This window comes from Callorhinchus milii, unplaced genomic scaffold (assembly GCF_018977255.1).
Source record: "Callorhinchus milii isolate IMCB2004 unplaced genomic scaffold, IMCB_Cmil_1.0 Scaffold20, whole genome shotgun sequence".
NCBI lineage: Eukaryota > Metazoa > Chordata > Chondrichthyes > Chimaeriformes > Callorhinchidae > Callorhinchus > Callorhinchus milii.
In genome coordinates this window covers 2,939,439-2,964,450 of record NW_024704761.1, presented here as the reverse complement: position 1 = coordinate 2,964,450, position 25,012 = coordinate 2,939,439, and the positions used below count along the sequence as shown (strand labels likewise).

The following is a 25,012-nucleotide window of genomic DNA, read 5'->3' as shown; positions in this document are numbered from 1 at the left end:
CTGAAGACTTTACTATTCGACCGTGCCCACAGTCACCTCCCCCTCCCCCTGGCTCGGCCTCGTGCTCCACCACTGTCAAGGGCTCTGGGACGCTACCCTCCGTGAGGGGCGCTATACAAATGCAAGTTGTTGTTCGTTGGCTCACCTGATGTTTCACTGGGAAGGTATACTTCACCCAGGTAGCCTGTTGCATAACCTCCTCTTCTTCCTGCTTTCGCTCTCGTTTTTTGATTTTCTCTTTTTCTTCTCTTTCAACAGAGGTTAGTCGATGCAACCTGATGTGTCAGAGTAACAAGTTAACCCAACGTTCCAGAAAAACATTCATGTGGGTACAACCTGACTTGGGTTCAGTTTCCCCCCATCCATTAAAATTAATTTGAAATATATTCGCAGTGGGTTCAATACCCACTGCCATGGTTAAGATTATTGTGCCCATTCTAACCAATCTGCTTCTATTCAATCCTTGGCTCCCAAAGAAAGCATTTCTCCATGAGCTTCCATGAACCAGCTGGGAAGGAACAATAAGCATGCTTTCCCACACCAACCATGGGGTGTAACTGAGCTCTTTGGAGGGTGGTCACACGGAGATTCTACATCTCAGCATTCAGGAACAAACTGTAGGCTCATACCGAGTCTCCAAGCCAATTAAACTGGTTTTAAGATATTTGGACAAAATTCAACCTAGACTACAAGTCTAATATGGAGTGGAAACTTGAACCTTGTATTCTTGTCATAACAATTATGGTTAGCTCTTCAGCGTTTGCCAGAGAAATCTTCCAATTCCACATGCTAATCCACTCAATAGTTTGGCTATTCTACGTAGAAGTTTTTGTCTCAGTGCATTATTACCTGGTATGTCCCAAGGATTCCCGCCAGACTGGAAGCATGACGACAGGTTTGATTGCACACTCCAGTATCGCAAGAGCTAGTGCAAATTCTCTTGGCTTACTGCACATCTGGACTGCTTTTATCCAGTTAGATCTAAAGCATTTAAAGGCAAAAGATGGTGATTGGATTTAACAAGAAACATTATATTAAATACATAACCCTATAACTTTATTAATGGCCTAATGTTAATGTCACCAATATCCGATTTCAGCGCTCTACACAAGCAGAAACCTACACATTAGCAGTTCTGAAATTAAGGCAATCGCTGCCCAATCTGAGGTGGAATGGAAGAATACAGATCAGGTGTGCCCTGCTTCACAAAAAGGAGTAAATCTGCTTTTCTCCTGGCATTACAAGAACAACAAGGGACGTGTGGGCTTCCATTTACCTGAAAATTGTTGGCAGTGCAGACGCCAATTCTACATACCTGTGTGAAGCCCAGTTGGGGTGCAGGAATGGGGATGGGATATTGTTCTCGAGCTGAATGATGGTCAGTCTTAAAGTAGAGATGGTGAGAACCTTTGAGCCATGCACAGCACCATTCCACTTGAAGTCGCCCGCAGGGGTCATGCAGAACTTGTGTGACAGGTGCCGCCGTTTATCGTGGTCTTCTCTGTGCTGATGCTTGTTGAGTGCCAGGGTGCTAGTACTGTACTGGTTTTGGTAGACACGGTACTTTCCTTCTTGACCCAACTTAAACAAGTGACTGAGTGAACCCTTTATCAACAGGTCTTTCCTTGCGCTTAGGCGAGAGACTTCCCCTTGTGAATTTACCACCAGTAGCTGAAAAACAGATGTCCTTGATGGTTACCACACTTCAAACAAAAAACAATTAATTGTGTGACCTTTGAGGTGCTTATGAGACTAAAGTAACATTTGAACTACTGTTTAAATATGTGGTATTAAGGTAGAAGCTATGAATAGGAAACACACTCACTCTAAGTAATTGAAATCATGGTCATTATATTTTTGGAATACATATTAAATTCGTATATGGCAAATATGAAAGTAATTAAAAATGTACCGTACAAATATGGGTCTAGCTTGTGGCACATGTGTGTACTCGCTCAGTGGTAACACTCTCGCCTCTTTGAATCAGAAGGTTGTGGGCTCAAGCCATAATCTGATTTCATAGACTAAACTGACACTCTAATGCAGCTCTGGGAATGTGGTGCATTTTCGGAGTTGCCGTCCTTCGGAAGATTCCTTGGCAGTACAGAATTCAATCCATTTTACAGTATACCTGCGAAGCGCTTTGAGATGTCTTGACGATGTGAGCTAGTTATATCAAATGCAAGGACTACTTACTTCTCAAGGGGATTGCTTAATACGGAAATCCCATTAGAGCTGCAGTCACCCCATGGGAACTCTATTCGAGAAGTAGATCACAGAGTGCTAGTTCTCACTGGTGAGTGTGACACACATTGTGACCGACCGGTCTGCACAGCTCGAATTCCATTTAAAGATTGTAATGTACATCTGCAGAGTAAAAGCTGGACTCTCACCTCTCGGCCTTCCTTGAATGATTTGTTTGCCTCCTGAGCAGCAGCAGCCGCCTGCGCGCTCTTCAGCTGACTCAACTTGCTCTCAGGATTGCGTAGCCTGGTGACCATTCTTGTGGGGAAAAGCGAGCCTTTACCAGCCCCGGAAGCATCACCGTTCTCTCCATTGGTTTGGTCATCGTCTTGTTCTGCATAGATGTCAAAGATGAAACATGACAAACATAAAATCTCAAGGGCCTCTTGAGTGCCTTTCCCCTCTAAAGTCTGAACAAACTCCTCATAAAAATCCTTCTCCTATTTACTTGTTTTTTTTAAAAAAATACACAAAATATCCCAGCTAACACTTTCCGGAGCTTTCTGCCTCCAACACGATTCACCGAGTCATCTAACTGTCGTGTGAACTGACACTATCATCTGATTGTATTAGTTGGGGAGAGCAATGAACAAGGAAAAGCGGTTTAATAGGTGATCATTGAATAAATAACCGACGGCACGTTTTGAACACAGCTTGTAAAGAATAGAATTTGATACTAAAGCTAACGGTTTAGTGATTGGTTCTTATGAAACTGGACTCCATCATCTCTTTCGCTTGCCAGATTAAACTAAACTAGTGAAAATCTGGTGCCCAGTGAATGCATGCCCAAAGCAATAACAGCATAGCTTAGTATTAATCTGCTCCAACTAGTTCAGAGAAGGATACGAAATACGGGAAAGGTTCATAAAAGAAATGCCGGTTTAAAGGGATAAGGATTAGTCAGGACTTTGTTCCACACAGAGAACCCGTGCTTGAAACTAGACTGGAACCCATCAGATCAGTAAGTTAAATAAAGAGTTAGGAAGTTCACCTGCGTCTTCCTGATCATTCCCTGAAAACTGTGAGGACCCTTCCAAATTCTCTGTGTCCTCAGCTGACTTAGTATTGGCATCCTGAGTAGATTTCTCACTGGGCAAATCATTAACACCTTCGTCAGTGACCTGCGACAGTGACGTGGTTGGTGTTGTGGTGGAAGTGGACGTGGAGGCATCAGTAGAAATCGTTGCATTTTCTATAGAAATCGAAAAAATTGAATAAACATTGGTACCCTGGAAGGCAAAACAATTAATAGAACTTTCTCACTTAGAGAAAGACAACTATGTCAACCTCAGTTTGAACAGGCAAGAGAAGCAGATATCTAGATGGAGTCTGCCATGCACTTACAACCAGAAAAAAAAAGCTCAGTTCAAATAATGGGAATCGTTGGAACATTGACTTGCTGGTTGCATATATTAAAAGCTGCCAGTTCATTCTCCGAAAAAACAATCCATTTCTAGCAAAGAACTGCAATGCTTCACAGTGGTGTGATGAATGGCCCTGTGTACCTGTGCTATCCAACTTGACGGACGGTTTCTTCTCCTCTGCCAGCTGCTCGGGGTCAGGAGCTGCCACCTCACCCGCTCCAGTGCTCTTCCCTGGGGAAGGACTACTTTCCTCTGCAGTAGGATTTTGGCCCCTGCCATCAGCCTTGGATGTGTCTGAGCTTTCAGAGTTATGGTTATCTCCGCTAGGCGGGGAGTCTACAGTGAAACGCAGAACACAAGGACTATCTTTTGAATAGGTCCCTGGCTGTATTTTAAAACAGCAAGAATTTTTACACAAGTCAGTGTCATACTTGAACAAAACATCTGACAAGAAACGAGTATCGGGCATGCCACCTTATAATGCAAGGAAAGAGGGCAAATGGGTAATTAAAATGTACATAAAAACAATGGGTTACATGCACTTCATCCTGCTAACATGTCGACCTTGGAACAGTGCATAAAACTAACTTTAAAACAGCTTTTCATTGATTTATAACTGTTTAAATCTGGTTCAAGCAGTGACAGGGTGCACTTTGATAGGAGTGCCCATTTTCCTTAGGCTGGCACTCAGTTTAATGCACCACCGTATTCCCATTTAGCAACTGGTTGGCATGATATATACTGTATTTACGTTGCCGTACACGAATGAAAGCTTCAGCTTCATGGTTCCACAAAGCAAACAAATTAAAATATTAAATTCAACTCCAGGCTCAATGCCTCGGATGTGATTTTCAACTTCAATTACAAAAAGGTAACGATGTAAATTCTTTCTGTAATTTGAGTAAGAAACTTCTGATTCCTTCCTGACTCCAGTACTGGCTTTTAAAACGGCTATGTAGATAAAATTCAAAACTAACAGCAGCATAACAACTGTAACCTGGTTTCAAATCTTAAGTCTGATGTGAAGATTCTGCAGTAGGATATTTGGTTGCAAGACATTTAAGATCAAGGACAGAAATTTTCATGCAATCATAATTTCTTGAAATCTAGAAGGCTGTGAAGTAATTTAAAATCCTAGCTGATCAATAGCTTTGTCCAGCTTCAAGGTTTCTAAGCACCATTTACCTTCCGTGCCTTCCTTCTGAGGATGTTCATCAGTCTGCATCTTATCCTTGTCCTCAGATTGCTCTTCTGATATTTTCTCGCTTGTTTCAGGCTCCACTTGGCCATTGTCCACAGCATCTTTCCTGGCTTTTTCCATCTCTTCTGCTGCTTTTCGTTTGATCTCCTCCATCTCCACTTCTTGTTTTGCTTTCTGCCGCTCCAGAATCTCCTCTGAGGTAAAGAACGCAAACGGTTGTTACGGTTCCTCACGTAATAAGAACATGATCTCCAGCATTTGATGCTAAACATCAATTAATAGAAAAGATTACAATTTGGAAGGCAATTCTTTTGAAGAACAAAGGAAAAATTGCATCCAAAACTGTCTGAAGACTGAATTTAAGAATTTCCATGGTTCTACATAATTTCAAGTTTTTGGACAACATGGTCAATGTGGTCTTGCAAGCTAGCACAAGGTGGAATTTTAAGCCTCTTGTGCCTAGATAGTGTAATGGGACATCTTGCTAAAGCACTCAAAAGCACCCTCCCTTCCAACTACCATATTCCCAAACGTATCCAGGTACTTGGGGTGACAAAATGATGAAAACTAGAAGAGCCCAGGTCGGAGCTCCCTCCAATGTCTGGTTTTAGAGCTGCATTACATAGGGGTTTAGGGGGCAAGGAGAGAAAGTGGAAGAATAGCAATAATATAGTCAGAGAGAATTATGAAAATGCACATCAAACACACAATAACAGGTTAACGTTTCGAGCCTGGCCCTTACCAAAGAAATTGTGATAAACAATTACTCGTTTTCAGTACTTCAGAAATACCGTTCAGACTATTTTCCAGCTAAATTCTACAATGGAGCTGCATGTACTGGCCAGGTCACGTTCAATGGAGAGCATAAGTAGTCAACTTTGTCATCTTTGGCTCAATGCAGACTTCATGCGGCATCCAAAATGCCTAACACCCAATACTAATTAGACTCAAGCTCTTAATATTGTTCTTCTCCTTCCTCCCCACCCCACCCGAGTAACACAGACAATTTGATTCAGTGGCACTCAAACACTGCGTCAGAAAGTTATGGGTTCAAGTTCCACGTCACTGTTTGACATGTAACTTTGCCTGGCACTCGTTCATCTTATTACGGTTTACGAGATTTTGCTGGGGCAAGTTAGCTGTGAGCTTCGCTATATAACAGTCACTACACTCCAGAGTAAATCATTATATGGAACGCTTCGGGATATTTCAACGCAATTAGCATTTATCAAATGCAAGGATTAATTCATTAATTACTCATATGCCTTCACTCCTCAAACCTACATATATACTATAGGTTACCAAAACACATGTACATCAGCAATTATATTCTTTCCCCCAGAGGAAAGATCCAATTAAAAAGGTGCTTCAGTCTAATTTCCAGCTATTACGCTGCTCAACCACTTTCACATGTACTTAGACACGGATTAGGCTGCTTGACAGATGCTGTGTTTGGGAATCGCTGCAAATTGCCGTCTCAGACTTCTTGTGCCAGAGGTCTTGGTAAAATAAAAGCAATTTTCCTCCTATCTTTCCAATCAATATCAGAAGTTGTATTCCAGGTTGTGGATCTGACCTGCCTCAGTTTGAGAATTCCTCAGGGATCTGTCCTTGGCCACTTATTTGTTCTGTACACGCGCAAGCAGGTTAATATTTATTCCAAAGCTGAAGTTTATGTACACAGGATCATTTTAAAACGGGTATGTATTGGTTGTACAGTAATACAATATCAGTTTTAGGCAGGAGTATACAGAACCATCTATCTCCCCGTCTTAACTTCTCATGAGATTCTTTCTCGTGCACTGTTTGTTCTCATTACAGAGCTATTCACTTTATTTCACATCAGTCTCATTTTCTAAAGTGTTTAGAGATACTCTATGTGAAAAGCGCTACTTAGATACAATAAACTTCTGATAACTCATCACTCCCAGGGGAAGAGGCCTCAGTGACTAGTTATCAGGAGTGGTGAGTTAGGCAGGTGTATAAATACATAAATAAATATTGGCAGCATAATGACATAAGTGCTAATGACAAGTTAAGCTAGGGTTGAGTTACCAGGATTGACTGTATTATTGTATATTTACTGTTATCCACTTTAGTGAAATTAATTTCTCACTCGACATTTTATTTTGGGGGGGAGAAAGTGAAAGAGGAATCCACATTCAGAATAAAAAAGGTTCAAGTGAGAAGCTGTTTAACCGAGTTGCAACTTTTATTACAACAATCTTTGAGATGCCTCAAGAGTTCTTCTTGCTCATTGAATTACTGCACACTTAAGAAATTCAAGCATACCGGTCGGTCTTTTGCGCTGTTGGGCATGAGTCAAGACACAGAACCACAAGGATTTTTTTTATGTTAAAAGAGCTCAGATTACAGCAGTGTAATATGGTCCCATTGTAACCCAACCAGGATTCATCAAGTTAGTCAACAAGAACCTTCCTCAACTGAACACAAATACATTAAAAAAATCTTGAGTCATGAAAGATGATACTTTTCCCACCTCTTGTGTCTGACTACTCCTCATTGAAACCAGCGTCAGCACTTTTCAGGTTACTCCCACCCCGTACATCACACTGATTGCTACTCCAGATTCATGTCAGCTTGGTTTTACAAAAAAGGCTGTGGGAGGTGGAGAAAGCTCGTTCACTGGAAAATATAGTGGAGCCTCGAATAGGCACTACTTTCTTTTAGTGACGTCTCCAATATGACCAAGCGAGGCATCCCAGAAAAAAGTATAACCAACCCGCGTGCTTGATGAAGTGCATTACCTACACATGAATAAGCAACATGTTGTCTTTGCCACAAATCTATTACTACTTCATGCACCTCTTGTTTTATTTGAAATGTGTGGAAACACTGAAACAATTAAATTAATTGACCCATATAAAGAGATTAAAATATCCATCAGTGGGGGGAGTATTATTGCGTTTGCTGTGGTGGTTCAGTAGAAATGAATGGAACTTTTATTTTGCAGTTAGATTCCCATCGTATCGGAGTGGGCCAGTTACAGTTATGTGCTGTTTGACCACTAAGCAGTATCTGAATCCAAACCGGCCAACATTTTTAACATTTTCTTCATTTTTGTGGCAGACGTTTCCATACCAATATTACGTGTTGCATACGGCCAAGTTCAGTTTTATTTCCTTGACGACTATAAATGCAACAATTAAAATCCTGAAATGCATCTCCTTCCCCCCAACCACACACACACACCTGTTTTGGCTTTCTCCAGTTGGGAGCCAGTATCTTTATGCCCTTTCACTTATTGTGCCTCTTGAATACCTCACTCCAATATCTTACAATTATCCTTCCTGCTTCAATCATCTCCGTCAAGTGATTCGAGACACCCATTCTGCGTTCTATAAACACAAGTTAATGCTGTTGCTGCATAAGGGAATTCCACTGGGTATTGGTTTCCAGGAGTTTAATGAAAAAAATGAGAATTTCAATACCATTGTAATAGTGCTGGCAATAGTCAGAAATGCTTTCTAATGTCTTCAGAGGCTCCTATATGTTTTTCTTGTAGTTAGCACCTCAGGCTGAGTTTTATATCCATTATTGATCAAAGTACTCAAAGCTAAATAACCCTGCTAGTTCACTTGTGCCAAAAATCAGTTTAAAAATCCACTGCTGCGTGCTTTTATGGGGGGGGGGGGGGAAGAAGAATAGTAACAAAGGAGACAGAAATGAAAGCAAAACCTCAGCCAATCCTCTGCTCCTCATCATAAGGAGTTGTTGCCACTGTTTTGTGCTACTTGACAAGAGTCCCCTGACTGAATGTTTTATTGTGATAAACATGATTTGCAGGCTACTCAATGTGCCTACAAGAGTGGAAGTGTAAGGTTCCATACTATCTTGCAGCAGCTTACAAGCTTTCACCAATCCTCCCAACCTGTTAAAACCTAAGTGTAAGGGGAGGGGGAAAAAGAGCTATAGATAGCAAAAACCCTACAAAAAATCTATTATTTTAAGAGGGGGGGGGGGGGGGAATGAGAGAAGATTAGGATGAGAAAGAAAAGTAATTAAGAAACGGAGTGAAGGCAAGTGTGAAAAAGTGTGAAACACAGCCAAAAAAAGTAATGAATAAATAAGTGGAAAAACAGCACAGCAGTGCCCTGCCCTTCAGCAGCTATAACAAACACGACTACACTGATTCTGTGTTTTATTGGGAATCCCCAACATTTTGTAACAAACCCATTTGAGCATTGTCCCCACAAAATACACGCTCAAATATTCCTCCATAAAGACAGTGAAAGATAATTCAGGGCAGGACCACAGACAGCAAACCATACACAATACATCATTGATACCACAGGAATATAACCCATCTCATTAACCCTAGGAAGACTGTTCGGTGCTATTCTATCCCAAGGAGCTTATGGGGCTTTGAAAGTGCAATTTTCCAGAGCTTCTTTTCTTATTTTTAAAATAGGAAATATCCTACCAAACATCAATTCAGGAAAACACACACACAAGCATCACATTTTAACATAGAAAGTTTATGGAAAATAATGAGTTCTTCGCACGCCTTTGGTCATCCTCCTACCCTCCAGATCCCAAACCCCAGCTCAGGTTCAAATCCTTCAATGTCCAGTGCCTTGGGACATCCTCCCGACGTGAAAGGCTCTATAAAATGTAATCTGTTGTCGTCGACATTTGTTTGCACCAACTGTGCTGCTGCTTTAAATTGTATTCAATGGATGTGAAAACAGGTTGGTTGAGGGCAGTTACATTCAGAACTTGACGATTAGCCACAATCAGGGCAGTTTGTCCCATTGCACCACATCGCTGCAAGTGCTTTCATCACCTGATTTAGTCAAGGTTCATCCATTTGCTTGATGGGAGCATTACAGGAAGTCAGAAAAGCAAACTCTGCCACTAGATTACCCAGCATGAAATAACCTTGTCCAACAAGTGGCATTAATTGCAGTGTTTTTGTGTCTCATGTCTTTCTGGTGGCTGGCAAAGGAGAAAAAGCTGTCGAACAAGGCCCAATGTATTATTGCACAATCTACCACTAATTCTACTGCCACAAGTATTGGTAAATGATTCCTATTTAATGCAGGAAACACCCACATAACACGCCCCTTGTAAAACTTGCTTTTGGTATTATGACTACAGACCAGTCATTAATCAGTGTTCACTAGACATTGTTATGAGAAGCCATGTGTACATTTTCTGTTCTCCAATTAAAAATATACTGCTGGATACTTTCCTGGAGGAACGTATGATGAGCAAATAATTCCACAGACTAAAAATAATTAACAGACAAAAAAAATGCGGCCCCGTTCGTGAAGCTTGAGGTTCAAAAGAATACAGGTTCTTTCCCCTGGACTCTCCACACAGCGAGATGCCAAATTGTGTTGGGCAACAATAAAACATACAAGTCAGGAACTCGAACTTTGAAGGCTGAGTCGGTAAAGGCACTCACTAATATGAAACAGCAATAGACACATAAAGCCTCTAGCTCAATTTTTAATATGGGTTGAGTTAGCTGAGGCAGCAATTGAGTTACAACATCAGTCTCTATGTTGTTGGTCTTGAAGGGGAAACTCCTGCTCCCAATTACTACCCAGTGATCTCTGTTGCAAATGCAGACCTTGGGTGAGAACATGAGCAGGTTTGGCAGTGACAACTCATCGGCCTTGTTGGTGTTCTCAGTCTAGGCTTACGTAAAGGCCAGGGGTCTGCCTGGCAGCTCCGTGGAACTGTGTCTCGGCACAAGTCAGGGTTTTGCAAAGGGAAAACAAAACTAGCAGAAAGCCAGCAGCTGGTTGTGGTTGGGTATTGGCAAAGGTCTGCACTCAGGTTTGCCTAGTCACTAAATGCCATATGACATACCACAGACCATAGTAAAATGCAAAAAGTGGTCAACAAAGCAACCACATCCAGTCCACGTCAAAATCATATGTAGGACAGCGAATCAAAAGGGGCAAATTTTGTATAAAAGATTAACAGAACATGACTTTGTCACATAGTATTATTCACTTGAATCATTTACAGCTCTCGTAAAAACATACCTATGAATATGCTGGAACTAAGCTAGTACTATTTAGAAAATAATTAGCAATATGGGCAAAATTCTGTACAAATGCTTCTTTGGGCATTAACCCCGAGTGTGAAGTGTATTCACTGCTCTGGGTGCTGCTTGTATCTTGGGAGGCAATGACAAGTTTACTCAATCGCAGCACCCACTTCACCCTTTAACAATACAAAAGATGCACTGAATTAACAGTTGCATTTCTGTTGAGGATTGTTCAATCTTCAGTCATTCAGCCTTTTATTGACTACAAAACTGTTTATTTATTTATATTTAAACAAGCCTTTTTTCAGGCAATGCAAAACACCTACAAAACAAAGTTAGGGTAGTTTAAAGAGTAAAATTAGTTGAAATGAATGAAAGACAGAGAATATGAGAAGGAGAAAAATCAAAGGAAAAAAATTACCAAGTGAGCAGATTGTTTTCTTACAACCTTTTTGAGGTATTGCAGAGTAAATCTGTCCAGTTTGAACAGCTTTACTACTGAATTTATTTACAGAATACCAAGTACAGAATTGATTGGCCCAGAGTCAGGAGTGTCTGTAGATCTACCAGACTCTAAGGGTTAAGTGTTCTATGACACCGATGCATTCAACCATTAAACCCGCGCAGAAATGTTAAGAATTAAAAGTCTAAATACCTAATCAAAATTGATCCAGAGAAGCAGCTTAACGTGTAGAGACCCCAGATGCTTGAACATTTAAAGTGTACACTTGTCATTCAACAACACATCACATATTGGATAAAGATAATTAAAATATGTGCTAGTTCTACCATTTGCTCACTTTGCATTATAAACTGCTAACCTCAAAGTTTCGTGAATTTGCTGGCTGTGAAACTGACTGTGGTGGCCAAAATGGTGTTGAAATAAGACAGGGTAACACAATACCCGGTGATAAGCCATTAAAAACAATGGAAATTTTGACACAAAAAAATCCCTGGAACCTTTGTTGCAAGAACTTTGCCGTTCGCAAGTCACTGGATTCCTTCAGAAACCATGGAACACACCTTTATTAAAGAACAAAACAGACCATCCTCTTTTTATTCTGGGAAATAGAACAACAGTGCCTTCAGGAGAATGGTTTTGAATCCCACCGTTACTACTGCAGCCACTCTTCCGTACTTCAATGGAAAAAAAACAAAGTTGCCTCAGAAGCCTTACTCTTACTCCTGTAAGAGGTGCCATAATAAACCACCGTCAAGCATTCTCATCATATCTACAAAAGCGTCTTGCCACATGTCATTAGATCTCTTTGTATCAACTTACCATTAATTGCACTTAGACAAGATCTGTTATTGCCACGAACTTTATTGGTGAGGTCCTCAGTAGCGTCCATGTGCCGATGTATTTCATCCCGCATTTCCTCAAGTATCTTGCAGAGGTCATATTCCCAGTATTCTTTGTCAAGGCTTTCAATGAGCTCAGCCAACTGCATCTTTGAGCTGTAGTACCACACTCTCTTATCCGTCTCATCTTCATCTTCCTCACTGAAAAGCAAAAGAGACCAAGCTTTGTAAACAACTCTGATTTCAGGCTGTTGTTACTAAATACTGTGGAAGCCAAGCAAGAAGAGAAATAATATCAGTACAAAATAAGTAGTGACCTCAAACAACAACAAAATTACATTTATAGAACCCCTTTCACGTCGGGAGGACGCTCAAAGGCACACATGTTTTTATTTTACTCAAACGACAAAAATGATTAAATATTTCCCCGTCTCTCAACTCCTCAAGTGGCCCAATTGATCAATGTATCACACTGTGTGGAACGAAGCTATACAGACCAGGAGCATGCCAGATTCAATCCCTGTTTGCATACTGATTACCAAAGACAAGCCATGCTGAATTTTCACCTCCTAAACGAGGGTCGCTATTATCCCACTAGAGATCTCCAGTCCCCATTTCTTTTTATGAAATGATATGATCAAATCTGCATTCACTGCACCAGATGGCAGCATAATCCAAAATTTAAGATCGAATTGGTGAGCCTTCTTCCAGTACCAATTTATTCCATTTCTCATCCAAACAGTTTGGATCCTGTTCATGTTTTTTTCCTCTTCCCAAACATACACAACTCCTCCAAGCTCTTTTCATTATTTTAAGACAGTGTCATCTCTGACTCCTTTCCAATGCTCCAGTAGTCTTTTTCATAACCACATTGATTAGAACAAAACAGCACTCGGCATCATCTTAACAATGCTTTTAAGGAGCATCAATGCAACCTCAAGCAATCCAGTAACCGAGATGCATCTATTTACAGCAGAGAATTATATAGTGCGTTTTTACATTTTGTTCCATCTTTGCGACACTTCAATGAAGCTTTCATCAGACCTCCTCTTCCACCCATCTCCTCCACCCCCCAACAAAACACAAGTCATGAATGACTGAGTATAGGTACCAATCTTGAACCACTTCAGAAAACAAGTTTCGATCACAAATCCAAATAGCATAGAACTTTGGACATGAAGTATTCCAGAAATTAGACCTTTTTTTTGGGGGGGGCGGGCGGTGGAGGAAGCCAGAAGCTTAGCAAAAATATACTGCATTCCAATTCTCTACTCAGCTGGAGCTGCTCTGCTGAAACTTGAACAAGGATAGTCAGTGTGCTCCTCCACAGGAAATATTGCACATTAGCATCCAGACTGCCAAATTGTGCCACTGCACCAATACTGAGCTTTTCAGTCCTCATGCTATCTTTTCTTTCTCTGCCCCGAACCCAATAAGCACCCACCCACAGGGTTACCGTTCACAGTCTCCATCGCTGATGATGTCTTCAATCGTGCATTATACATTTATTAAACTGCCACAATTAGAAAGTATGGCCATATAGACCTTGGGCCCCTCATCTAACTTTCTCAATAGATGGAAAACAGAATCAATGTGCTTAATAAACCAAATTAACTATATTTTAAATAAAGCCTCTTATACTTGTTGTGACATTTGGTGTACCAAGGATTTTGTTTTGCAACTGTATGCATTGTTAACATAAATACCTCAATTTTTGGAAACGGTCCATTGCAAGTAAAATAATTTACCCTATTATTACTTAGAGGAATACAACAATACAGAGAACCCTTTGTTGGCAGCTTGTACAGTAAATTGGAGGAACACATTAGTGTAGATGAAAGCCTTGATGAAGAACATATTCCTTTGCATCTTAATAATTATTTTTTTGCTCTAAAAAAACTGCTACCTATAAAGAGCACTGTACTGCAGCCAACAGTGGACTACCTTCTCTGTCAGTTAGGTGGTTGACAGTCCACTGATGCCATTTGGGACATGCCCACACTGGGAGCAACAAAGTTCAGCAGGGTTTTTTCCTCGACCATGTAGTTTGGAAGCAGCAATCCAGTTTGCAAACCGGTAACAGATGAGCTTTGTGGGGTTGACAATTTAAGCCAGTTTATAAAGCAAACTACATCTTCCAAACATTAGGCATAGATGGAAATTCATGGGAGGGAGAGAAATTTCGGCCCCTGGTGAAAAGTGCACGTGTGGGACATACGATGAGGACTCGATCGACTATAACATCACCACGGTCAGACAGCCTGCCAACAATTATTGCTATGGCTTTTACTTATTAACAATGGCCCCTTGCATTAGAGGAACGTGAATCAGTCATCAACAAAGGCAGCATCTCGAGAACATTGCAAATGAAATGAGATTAATTCAGGGCTTGAGACTTTGTTACAAATAACTGTTTGTTTTTTTGATAGAGAAACCCAGGCTTGGGAAGATATCACAAACGTCACTCGGGAGGTTTGGATGAAGAAAGGCCTTTGACTAATTTGATTTCACCCTTCCAGAATAACAAGAGTCCTGGCTTCCACTGCTCTTTCGGGAAAAATGTTCCAGCTGTGGAATTATGCACTATGTAATAAAATGGGCCAGTTGAGGTATAAAACTAGTTATTTAATTTGGTCCATGAGCACAGATCTGGATGACCTGACAAAGTTAGCGAGACCCAAATGAGACGACTGTTTTTTGTACTTCTGACTGACAGAAAATAACTAGTCGGGGTTGAGTAGGGGAGCTTGATATAAATAATAATACTTGCGTTTGATACAGCACCTTATCACGTTGTTGATAAGGTTCTATAACTAACGTTGCTACTGTTTCCTCACACCTTCCCCACCCTCCAGGTAATACCATGTTCCTCCTTGCAATACAGTTTGCACGGTTTGGGGCATGCTGATATTGTCAATTTCAAATCAAGAGATTTAAAACTGCGTACTGGCAAGCTAGAATTGTGGTTAAAACCCCAATTGTACACTTAGGTCACATTTACAGCTCTAATTACGCACGGAACAACATCCTGTGTTACTCTGATGAAAATTTACAGACTTGTCTTTGATAAAAGGTTCAAGGATCTCACGTTTTAATTTTTAAAAATATGCAACTTTTCAAATTCAGTGTCGAACTCGCCTCCTGTTCACAAATACTCAACGCAGATAGACTAATCTGCAACAAGTTGCGCAACGTTTACCATTTTAAACTCCAGAATTAATATAGCATTTGTGAAAGGCAAAAATCTGCACAAAAACAGTTCAGACATTGTTATGCCAAACACAGCTTTTATTCTGAGCTGTCAACTAAACTGATCCACCGGGTTGAGCTCTACCCCTACATGCAGCTATTTCAGTTTTCTATCGTAACTACAGCCGTTCGAAATTAAATAGCCATGTAAATTACATTGGGCTGGGCTAAATTTGAAAGCCTTTTAAATGTTAAAACTACCTATATTGTTCTCGTACCTGGCAAGAATTTTTCTGAACCGTTTTGAAGCATAGAGCTTTACTTGGTAATTGTTAAGCAATTTCCAAGTAAAGCAGAAACAATGAAGAGACTCATTGCTTTACCCGAAACTGTGTTAGTTTTAGAACGCACTCCAGAGGGCTTGATTTACACCCCTTTAGGAATTCGTAGGGGGAGCTGTGCCAGGCAGCAGTGGATGTCAAACCTCTGCCAAGTTGAAGTCAGCCTGGTTCAGGTGATAGCACCCTCGCCTCTGAGTCAGAAGGTTGTGGATTGAAGTCCAACGTGGGACTTTAAGCTCATACTCAGAGCTGGGCGAGTGTTGCATTGTTGGAGGTGCCATGCTTTTGAATGAAACTTTAAACTGGGGTCCCATCTGTCATGTGGATCTTAAAGATCCCAAGGCACCACTTGGGGGGGGGGGGGGGGGAGAGAAGTCTTTCCTGGTGTCCTGGCCAACACAATTCCAGATAGATTTGGTTGATAATGGCTGTTTGTGAGACATTGTCGTGCATAAATTGAGTTCCGCTTTCACTTACAAAAAAAAGTAACTATACTTCACACTAAAATCATGTGAAGCACTTTGAAACATCCTACTGATGTGAAAGGTGCTATATCAAAATACAAGATTATATGGTCTCACATAGAGCCACAAAATAAATATCCAATTAATCTGGGTAACAGTTGGCGCTTTCCTTATCATGGGATCTCTGTTTATTTTACTCCTAGTAGCTATGCCAAATCTGGACATTTATCATTAAAAAGAGGAATGATTCTCACTGATAACTGTTTTTCAATTTCATGTGAGGGGAAGAATAGAGTACAGCATAAGGGAGATAGATCAATCAATCTATTTCTCATAGGAATAGTCAAAAATATCAATTTATACAAAAGGTTAGGTGAATACTCAGATCAAGGCAACATCTATACATTAGGCAGATAAAGATCTAAATATCGTCACTGCTTTAACTTTCAAGTCATCCCCACTTGTCGCACCAGTATCCTGTTTGCTTAACAGTATTTTACTAATTAGAGCAGGTAGGCTGAACTATGTTCTGTAACAATTCTTCCAACAGAAGCAGCTGGATTAAAGCTTCTTCAAATATTGAACTGCAAATACTATCTGAAATAACAATGGTTCGATAATACCATTGCAATACTGTGCACAGCTGTAGCAAAAAAACTAAACACCAGACACTCAAAACCCAATATCTTCAAGCATCAGCACTTCTCAAATGAGGGAGAATTCTGAAAATACTACAATAACAACTTTCAGAGTTCAGAAGTTAGGGTTGTGTATGGTGTTAGTTGACGTTCCTTCCAATGCAAACTCCAAGAAACTGGTAACTAACTAGCAGCCCGGCCCTACGTAAATGAATCAGGTAATTTTTAATTTGTCAAAAACGCGGGCGCCCCCTGTTCTGAACAGTAATAATCCTGATCCATTTATTGGGCTCACAGCCTTTCACTGCCAATTAGTGCAGTATCAGCTACTCAGACATGGTGCAGCATTGGGCCTAAACTCCCCCAGATAGGAAGTTGCCAATTCAAACTTCAGGCTGGTTTACTGTTAGAATTCTCTTCCTCTGGCTGCATAAAGTTTAGCTAGATTGTTTTTACATTGATATATCAATACATCTGTATTGATATATCGAGCAGTTTATGGACTTTGTCTTCAGGAGGAATAGCCAACTACATAAGACCTCGAAATTATGTGAAAGAGACGCATTTTAAATGGTGAAATGGGAATTGATTGTGTTGATGCGTTTCAAAAGGCAAGACAAGTCACATCAAAGAGAGCATGACATTTCTGGATAAAATCCCCATTATTCCCTCCAGTCCCTTTCCTTTCAAGAGCAAAATAAGATTGTTTGGGAAAATCAATACTGATCCATACAACAATTCAACTGAAAAACAATTGGGTCCCACAAACCCAAACTCCATTTGGAGAATCTTTTTAAACAAAAATAAGCAGACATGACGGTCAGAGTAACTTAACTCAGAGGCAAAATAGGGGTACTACTTTTCATCAGAACAAGGACATACACCACGAGAATTAAGCTAATTTACTTACATAACAATCCTCCTTGTAAGGAACCAGTATTTCCGTCTGTGTCGGTCGTATCCTATAGGCTCGTGGCGAATGTACGGCTTGCTTTTCTGGATTTCAGGCAAGCAATCAGATACACCAGGCACCTTGTGGGCCACACAGATCTCACACTGCCACTCATCCTCTGGCACTTCTTCGAGTGGTGGTTTGACACATTCCAAATGGTACACTGCTGAGCAGGTTTCACAGCAGAGCAGATCACCCAGCTTGTGGCAAACCCGACAGTGGTCATCGTACTGGATCACCCCCTCAGACATCAACTCCTCACGGGCAATGTTCGTTGTCAGGAATTGATCCACTAAAAACTGGAGAACTTTGATTTTGTTTTCTATTGGTCCGTATGGATATTGATCCCCTCCTTGGTAGGGCAGTACGTGATGGTATTCCCGGTCACTTTCGCAATAGACCCGTACTAGTTCTGGCCACGTCATCCCATCGATAAAGTATAATGTGGAATTCACGCTGTCTTTTAAGTCAGCAGGACCAAAGCTGGTGTTTGAGGAGTCCTCTTCTCGTAAAATTGCTTTCAGTAAAGCAATGTGCATCTCTGCAACTAGTGTGCACTGCTCCTGGCCCACCAGTGCAGCACAAAAGTCTTCAAATCGGAAAGGCGAAAGGCGCAACACTGTTCCAAAATTACTCAACACCTCATAAATAGCTATAATGCTCAACAGCTCATCACCCTGCACCAATAAGTCCTCCGAGGATTTGGGAATATTAAGGGGAATAATGTCTGTTTCCTCAAACAGCGGAGAGCGTACCCGATGCATTCTTGAAGGTCTTTTTCTGCCTGAAAACACAGCAATAGGAAAACGTAAGATTCAGATAAACTTGTGAAACAAATATGAGCGACAGCACTATTTCAGCCAGGGATTAATGTACACGGAAATCAGGCCCGTTTCCCCCTTACTTCACTCACATTAATCCCATTCAAATAATTGACCCCAGAAACTCCACAAAGTGGTTCTGATCAATTTCCTCCAAGGCTCGCTAGATTACTTTACACCCCTCTCTTAATTAATGACCGGTAAAAGTGCCTGCTGTTTACGAGGTTCTTTAGAGATTTAATCAAGGCGTGTGATCTGACTCAGCACGCAGACTGGTATTCGAACCCGCAACCTTTGTTTGTGTTGCTGAGTGCGACATGAGACAGTTCCTTTACCCTCAAGGGAGGATAGCGATTGTTCGAACACTTACCAATATCGTGAGAATTTGTTACTCGTGGAGCCCCCTCAAATTTATTTAACGTAAAGTTAGCAGTTGTTTTTATCAAATTTCTCAAAACTTCAGAGCTCTGCTGTGTGCCAAGACTTTTCAACCCCAAACCATTTCATCTCGCTTTCCCCATTCCCTCTTTTGTCAACAACCACTCGTCAGCCAGATGACAGCAGGTGTCTGCTCCTACTTGACAATATCAATACATTTTTATTTTAAAAATTGGGTGAAATCGACTTCATGGAACCAAATCAATTACAGCACAGCCACACTGAAGTACACATTGCACATGGACTCAGGTAGCAAGATGCTGGCATCTCCCAATTATTTAATGCTAAATGCACCACGTACAATGTATTGACCCATACAACCCAGAATGACCTAGATTCAATTCTTAGCTTGTGCTCGGTTAGCCACCTCAGATGGAATAGCAGTGGAGCTCTGCAATTAACCTCAGTATCAAGGGAGGAAGACAATTTGATCTTGATCGCTACAAAGGAACTCTTTCTTAAAATGTTCATCTGTAGACGCTGAAAAAGATCAGGATCAAGCCACCCTGGAAATAAGATATTTACACTCACTGCCCATGGTCACCTTTTGACAACCCATTGCACAAGATAGCAGTGCGCCAGTGCCAGGGCAAAACCATGCCCAAATTCTCATCCAATTTTCTCTCATCTCTCCTGAAGGTAGTAACTTATGATGGAGTGTGGCTCTACAGGCTTCAATGGCCCTCTGATAGCTCATCACAAATATTCTTCATGTGATCCTAGCCAGTGAGTACTTAAAGGCTGCTAACAGTTTTCACAACCAAGTTCAATTCTGCCCTTGATTAAACATCCATCCTGTGGCACTGCCAAGCAGAGAGCACGAGACAGTGTCAAGAACCCTAGCCAGTTATATCCTTTCTTATTCACAATTGGAATTCAGTACAGGGTTAAAGTATTTGAGATAAAAACAGAAGTCGCTGGGACCACTCAGCAGGTCAGGCAGCATCTATGGAAAGAGGAAAATGAGTTAACATTTCAGGTCAGAACTTTTGTCAGAACTGAGGGATGTTGGAAGACAGCAGATTATAAGGAAAAGCGGAGAAGGGGGCGGAGAAAGAAAAAGGAAAAATTTAGGTGGGGGGTGGAAAATGCCGAGATCAGAGATGTTGTCGGTGCAAGACAAAAGAAGGCAACAGTGGGTGATTACAGAAGGTGCCGGGGGAGCGTGCTGGGGGAGGGACAGCAGGTGATAGCGGTGACGGAGGAGTGGGGGGAGGTGACCGTGGGCACAGTCGAAGGCACGATCTGAAGATGGGGGAAGGAAGGGGCGAGGCGGAGGGATAGAGGAAGAATGTTCCAGAGCTTCAGGACTGAAAGCGTAGCCACAAATAATGGAACGAAGGACACAAGGGACATGGAGGAGGCCAGAGCCAGTCGAGCAGAGGCAGCAGGTTGGGGAGTAAGCAGGTTGGAGAGATCAGGAAGTGCCAGGGCATGAGGGGATTTGAAAATGTGTGTGAGGATCTTGAAATCGAATTGGTTGGCAATAGGGAGCCAGTGGAGCCTAGCTAGAACTGGTGTAATCAGGTGGAGGAAGGCAGTCCTGGTCAGGGACTGTGGGGTAGGAAGGACAGCTGCGAGTCGAACCTGACACCTAGGTTGCCCACCGGTTCGGTGAGTCTGAGTCAACAGTCTGGGGACACTCACTGTCAGGTTAGCATATGAATAATTTGGACGAGGTACCAGAAACATGCTATTGTCCACGGAGGAATCAAAGTCTTCAGAAGACGAAAGAGAAGAAAATTGGCAAAAAAATGGAATTACATTATTCAAACCACTGGTTCAGATTACTTCCTTGGAATCAACCCATCCAGGTTCCTTTAAAATATTTGATTGCTCCTTTCAATCGTCAAACATGTAATATCTAAACTAACTGGTAAGCAAAGTCCCAGACTTGAAGACTTGGTTGTAAATATTACAAGTCCCTTGCTCGTTTACCTAATCAAGTGTCAAAATTTCCATAGCTTTTCATACTGTATCACTATATTGCTAAAACAGACCTTGATAAAATCAAGTCTATCTGCACAATACCCAAGTGGTCAATGATTCAGCCTCTGGAATAGTTCCATGGTCAAAGTCCAGAAATTATTTTAGTTGTTAAGTAGTAAAACGTCCAATAATCTATAATGGCTAAACAAACAGTACCATTAAGCAAGCTGAAAAATATATTTTTGACTCCAATAATAATTAAAGTTCTTCCCATTTGGCTTCCTAAATGAATTATTATGAAAACACTGATCAAGTGACGCATCAATGTGGTTTGGTTGATAACGCTCTCGCCTCAGAGTCAGAAGGATGTGAGTACTTGAACTCATAGTCTAGGATGACACTACAAAGCATTGAATAATTTGAGGTTATGTACATTGTTGAAATGTCCCAGTACTGTTATGTTGATGAGCATCAATCCTTCTCCAGAAATTTTTTTCATAAATTAGATTATTTCCGAAACGATCAACTTTAAATAAGTTGTACTGTCTTAAATCACAAAGTGCACCCCAAGATTTGCAGGAAAAGTAAGTGAGAGACCAAAAGTTATCAGTTGCGTTTCATCAAGAGGCAAGGAGGTTGAATTTGACCGAAAGCAACAGAAAATTCTGTAGTTTTAATTCCCACGGCAAAACAATTTATTTAACCCTGATAAGTGACATCTTGCATCGCTCATTTTCTACTTTCCATGGCTGTTTCCTTTGGACGCTTTTAATAATTGCAATTGAAAAATGCAAGTTGTCGCGGTAATCGCTAAGACTGCTCCAAAACAAGGTTTTCAAGAATTAATTTCTTGCCACCGTTATGAAACAGATCAGAGGAACCAACCGCGGGAGACCGGCTCGTGACCGGAGGCACGACTACAAAATCCAATCTTAAAAAAAAGTTTAAAACGGTCCAAATCCACTCCGTTGACACCCCAGGTCGTCGCCGAGGTAAGTCCGCAACGTACGGGGGGGGGGGGGGGGGGGGTGGGGGTGGGGGGGGGGGTCGTCAGGGAACAAAACTCTGCTCAAAACGCCACTCTCCCAAGACGCGCACTGTGTGTGACTGCACTTTAAGTCACATGGAAGTCAAGACCAGTGCTCCCAATACCAAACTACCTCGACTTCAGACCATCACAGCAGTCGTGGGGGGGGGGGGGGGGGGGTGGGTGGGGGGAGGAGGGGAGGGGAGGGGATGGGGGGTGGGGGGGGGAGGAGGGGGTTGAAATCGACCACCAAACACACAGTAACCCGATCAGCCACACTTTTTGCAGATGCCTCCTCTCGGTGGGCAACTGTTGCACGCACCGTCGCGTTGCGGGGGGGGGGGGGGGGGAGAGAGAGGGGAGGGGGGGGGGGAGAGAGGGGAGGGGGGGGGGCAGTTCGATAGTTCGCAACTGCCATCGTCGCTGTGTGTGTGTGTGTGTGTGTGTGTGAGTGAGTGTGTGCGGGACTCGCCAGAGAGAGTGCCTTTCCAAACAATGCAACCAAATATGGCGAAGGCCCCGGGCATTGGGGAGGCTTTAAAGGGGGAGGGGGTGAAGTGAGGAGGGGGGGGGGGGGAGATTATGATGATCAACAAGATTTTTTTTCCCCCTCCCTCCCTCCTCCGCCCCCCCCCCAAAAAAAACCCACACACGACTTAAAATGCCCCGTTTTTTTTGGGGGGGGGGTGGGGTGGGGGGGGGTAAATGCCCCGCGTCGGGGAAGAGACCGTACCCGGAGTACTGCTGTAAGTGCTGTGACTCCTGAAGCTGCTCTCTGTGCAGTAGCTCGCGTCGTCGTCCTCGTCGTCGTCCTCCTCCTCCTCCTCCTCCTCGGAGGCCTGCTGGTAATCCGAATCCTGGTCCTCCTCGTTCTTCTCCTGAGAATCCTCCTCATCCTCGTCCTCCTCCGACACCGGACTCTCGTCGTCCTCCTCGTCGCTCTCGTGGTCGTCATAGATCACTTTGTTGACGGCTCTCCGGGATCTGCCGCCGCCGCCGCCTCCCGCCGCCGCGCAATGTTGGGCCCCGGCTCGGGCCCGGCCTCCTCCTCCTCCGCCTCCTCCACCGCCTCCTCCGCCGCCTCCGCCTCCTCCGCCGCTGCCTCGGCTCCCGACTTTACCTCGGGGCGTCCTGCTGCCTCGGCCGCCCGGCTCCGAGTGGTTGACGCGCCTGTCCAGTCCCCGGCCTCGCCCGGCCCGGTACCTCAGGCTGCCCGCGGGGCCCCCCGGAGCCGAGCCGTCGAGCGTCTTGGGCGGCCTTCCTCTCCGGCCTCGCATTTTTTTTTTTTTTAAATTTCCTTTTCTCTCACTTCTCGCCGCAGTTCCTCCCTCACTCTCTCTCTCTCTCTCCTTCTCTCTCTGACTGACTTTTATATTTTTTTTAACGAGGGAGGGGGGTGGGGGGAGGGGGGGGGGGAAAGCTTCAGCGGCTTCAGGGGGAGGGGGTGAGAGGGGGTACTTTTAACCCCTTTTATTCCCAACCCCCCCCTCTCCCTCTCTCTCTCTCTCTCTTTTACATAAAAAAAAGGTGGGGGGTGGTGGAGGGGGGGGGGGGGGGGTTCAGACCGGTTGCGTGTTTTTTTTTCGCGCGCGCGTGTGTGTGTGTGTGCGGAGGGTTCGTGTTGAGGGCTTTCTCTTTCTCTCTTTTTTTTGAGGGGTGGGGGGGGGGGGGAGAGAGAGGGAAGAGATTGCTTTTTTTTTCTCTCTCTCCTCTCCTCCGCCGCCCCCTTCCTCACTCCCTCCCTCACTCCCTCCCTCGGCGGCAGCAGCAGCAGTCGCCGCCGCCGCGCGCTCTCCCCTTCTTAACTCGCCGCCGCTCGGCTCCTTCTCTCTCTCTCTCTCCCTCACCCTCCCTCCCTCCCTCTCCCTCTCTCTCTCTCTCTCCCCCTCGCCTACCCGACGCTTCACTCCAATCTTCCGGCATCCATGTTGTATTCGGGGATCGCCGCCATTTTTGTCAAGCAGTCAACCGCTCACGTGACCCCCCCTCCTCTTTCCCCGGGCCCGCGCGCGCCGCTGCCGCCGCCGCCGCTACCGCCGCCGACCAGCGGGCGGCGCTCTTTCCCATCGGTTTCAACGCGGTTCACAGACAAGACGCCACCCCCCCCCCGCCCCCCCACCCCCCCCCCCCCCCACCCCACCCGTCCCCCCCACCGACCCTCTCCCCCAGAGATCAGATCAGATCCCGTGTAAACCTATGCATTTAAATGCCCGATTTTTTAAAAAAAAAATTTTTTTGTGCACACAAAAAAATCCAGGACTTCCCCCCCCCAAACTCTTGCTGAACGCACATGTCCAAAAGGCATTGCTCTGGAGTACCTGCTGTAGTTGCAGAAGTACACTGTACATGTGTGTGTGTATGTGTATGTGTGCTTGCATTTCAGATTTTGTTTTTTTCCCCCCACACACCCCCAAAAAAAAAATCCCGTCCAAAGGATCGAATGCAAATAGAAAGAAAGCTTTGCAAATATTTTCCGCACTGCGTTCTTCTTCTGTTCGACGGACTTCCCAACTCTTCACTCCCCGATCAAGACGCCGATCGTTTCAGAATTTTGCAGCTCTCCCGCACCCCAGAGCATTGAGTTCAAGATCCTTGACCTCACTTCTAAAGCCCTCCCCGGTCACGCTCTGCACTACCTGTAAGGCCAACCTGCCCACTGCCTGCACTCAGTAGGCACTAGTCTGCTCCATGTCCCCCGCCCTGCACGCTCTATCATCGGCGGTAGGACCTTCAACTTTTCGGCTCCCAACCTCTGGAATTCCATCGTGGAGCCCCACCGCCTCGTCCCCTCCCTTTGCCTCCTTCAAGGCCCATCTCAAGACCTTCTTTTTCAACCACAGCTTTAGCCACCTTGCCCTCCACTTCTCTTGTCTCCAACCTCCAGCTTGGGTGAAAACCCTTCACCGTCTAGCACCTTGGGCCATCCTTCCAATTTGAAAGGTGCTATATAAATACAATTTATTGTTTTATTTTCCGCAATCTTTTGCCCCTCCCCATCTTCTCCAACGCTTGTGCACACGTTTTACTGCCCTTCACACACACACATAAACTCTGCAGATATAATTACAGATAAGCAC

The 25,012-nt window shown here is 43.4% G+C and overlaps 1 protein-coding gene across 1 annotated transcript in view; it reads right to left on the bottom strand.

The window, feature by feature from the left end:
• Window positions 1-23,253, bottom strand: part of bptf (bromodomain PHD finger transcription factor) — a 45,629-nt gene extending 22,376 nt beyond the window's left edge. The window contains 10 exon segments of the mRNA XM_042342415.1: window positions 146-275; window positions 850-981; window positions 1,316-1,671; window positions 2,394-2,578; window positions 3,236-3,436; window positions 3,750-3,944; window positions 4,794-5,003; window positions 12,117-12,337; window positions 17,679-18,504; window positions 22,669-23,253. Coding sequence (XP_042198349.1) covers window positions 146-275; window positions 850-981; window positions 1,316-1,671; window positions 2,394-2,578; window positions 3,236-3,436; window positions 3,750-3,944; window positions 4,794-5,003; window positions 12,117-12,337; window positions 17,679-18,504; window positions 22,669-23,212 — 3,000 coding nt within the window. The 5' untranslated portion in view covers window positions 23,213-23,253.
• Between the last annotated feature and the right edge of the window lie 1,759 nt (window positions 23,254-25,012).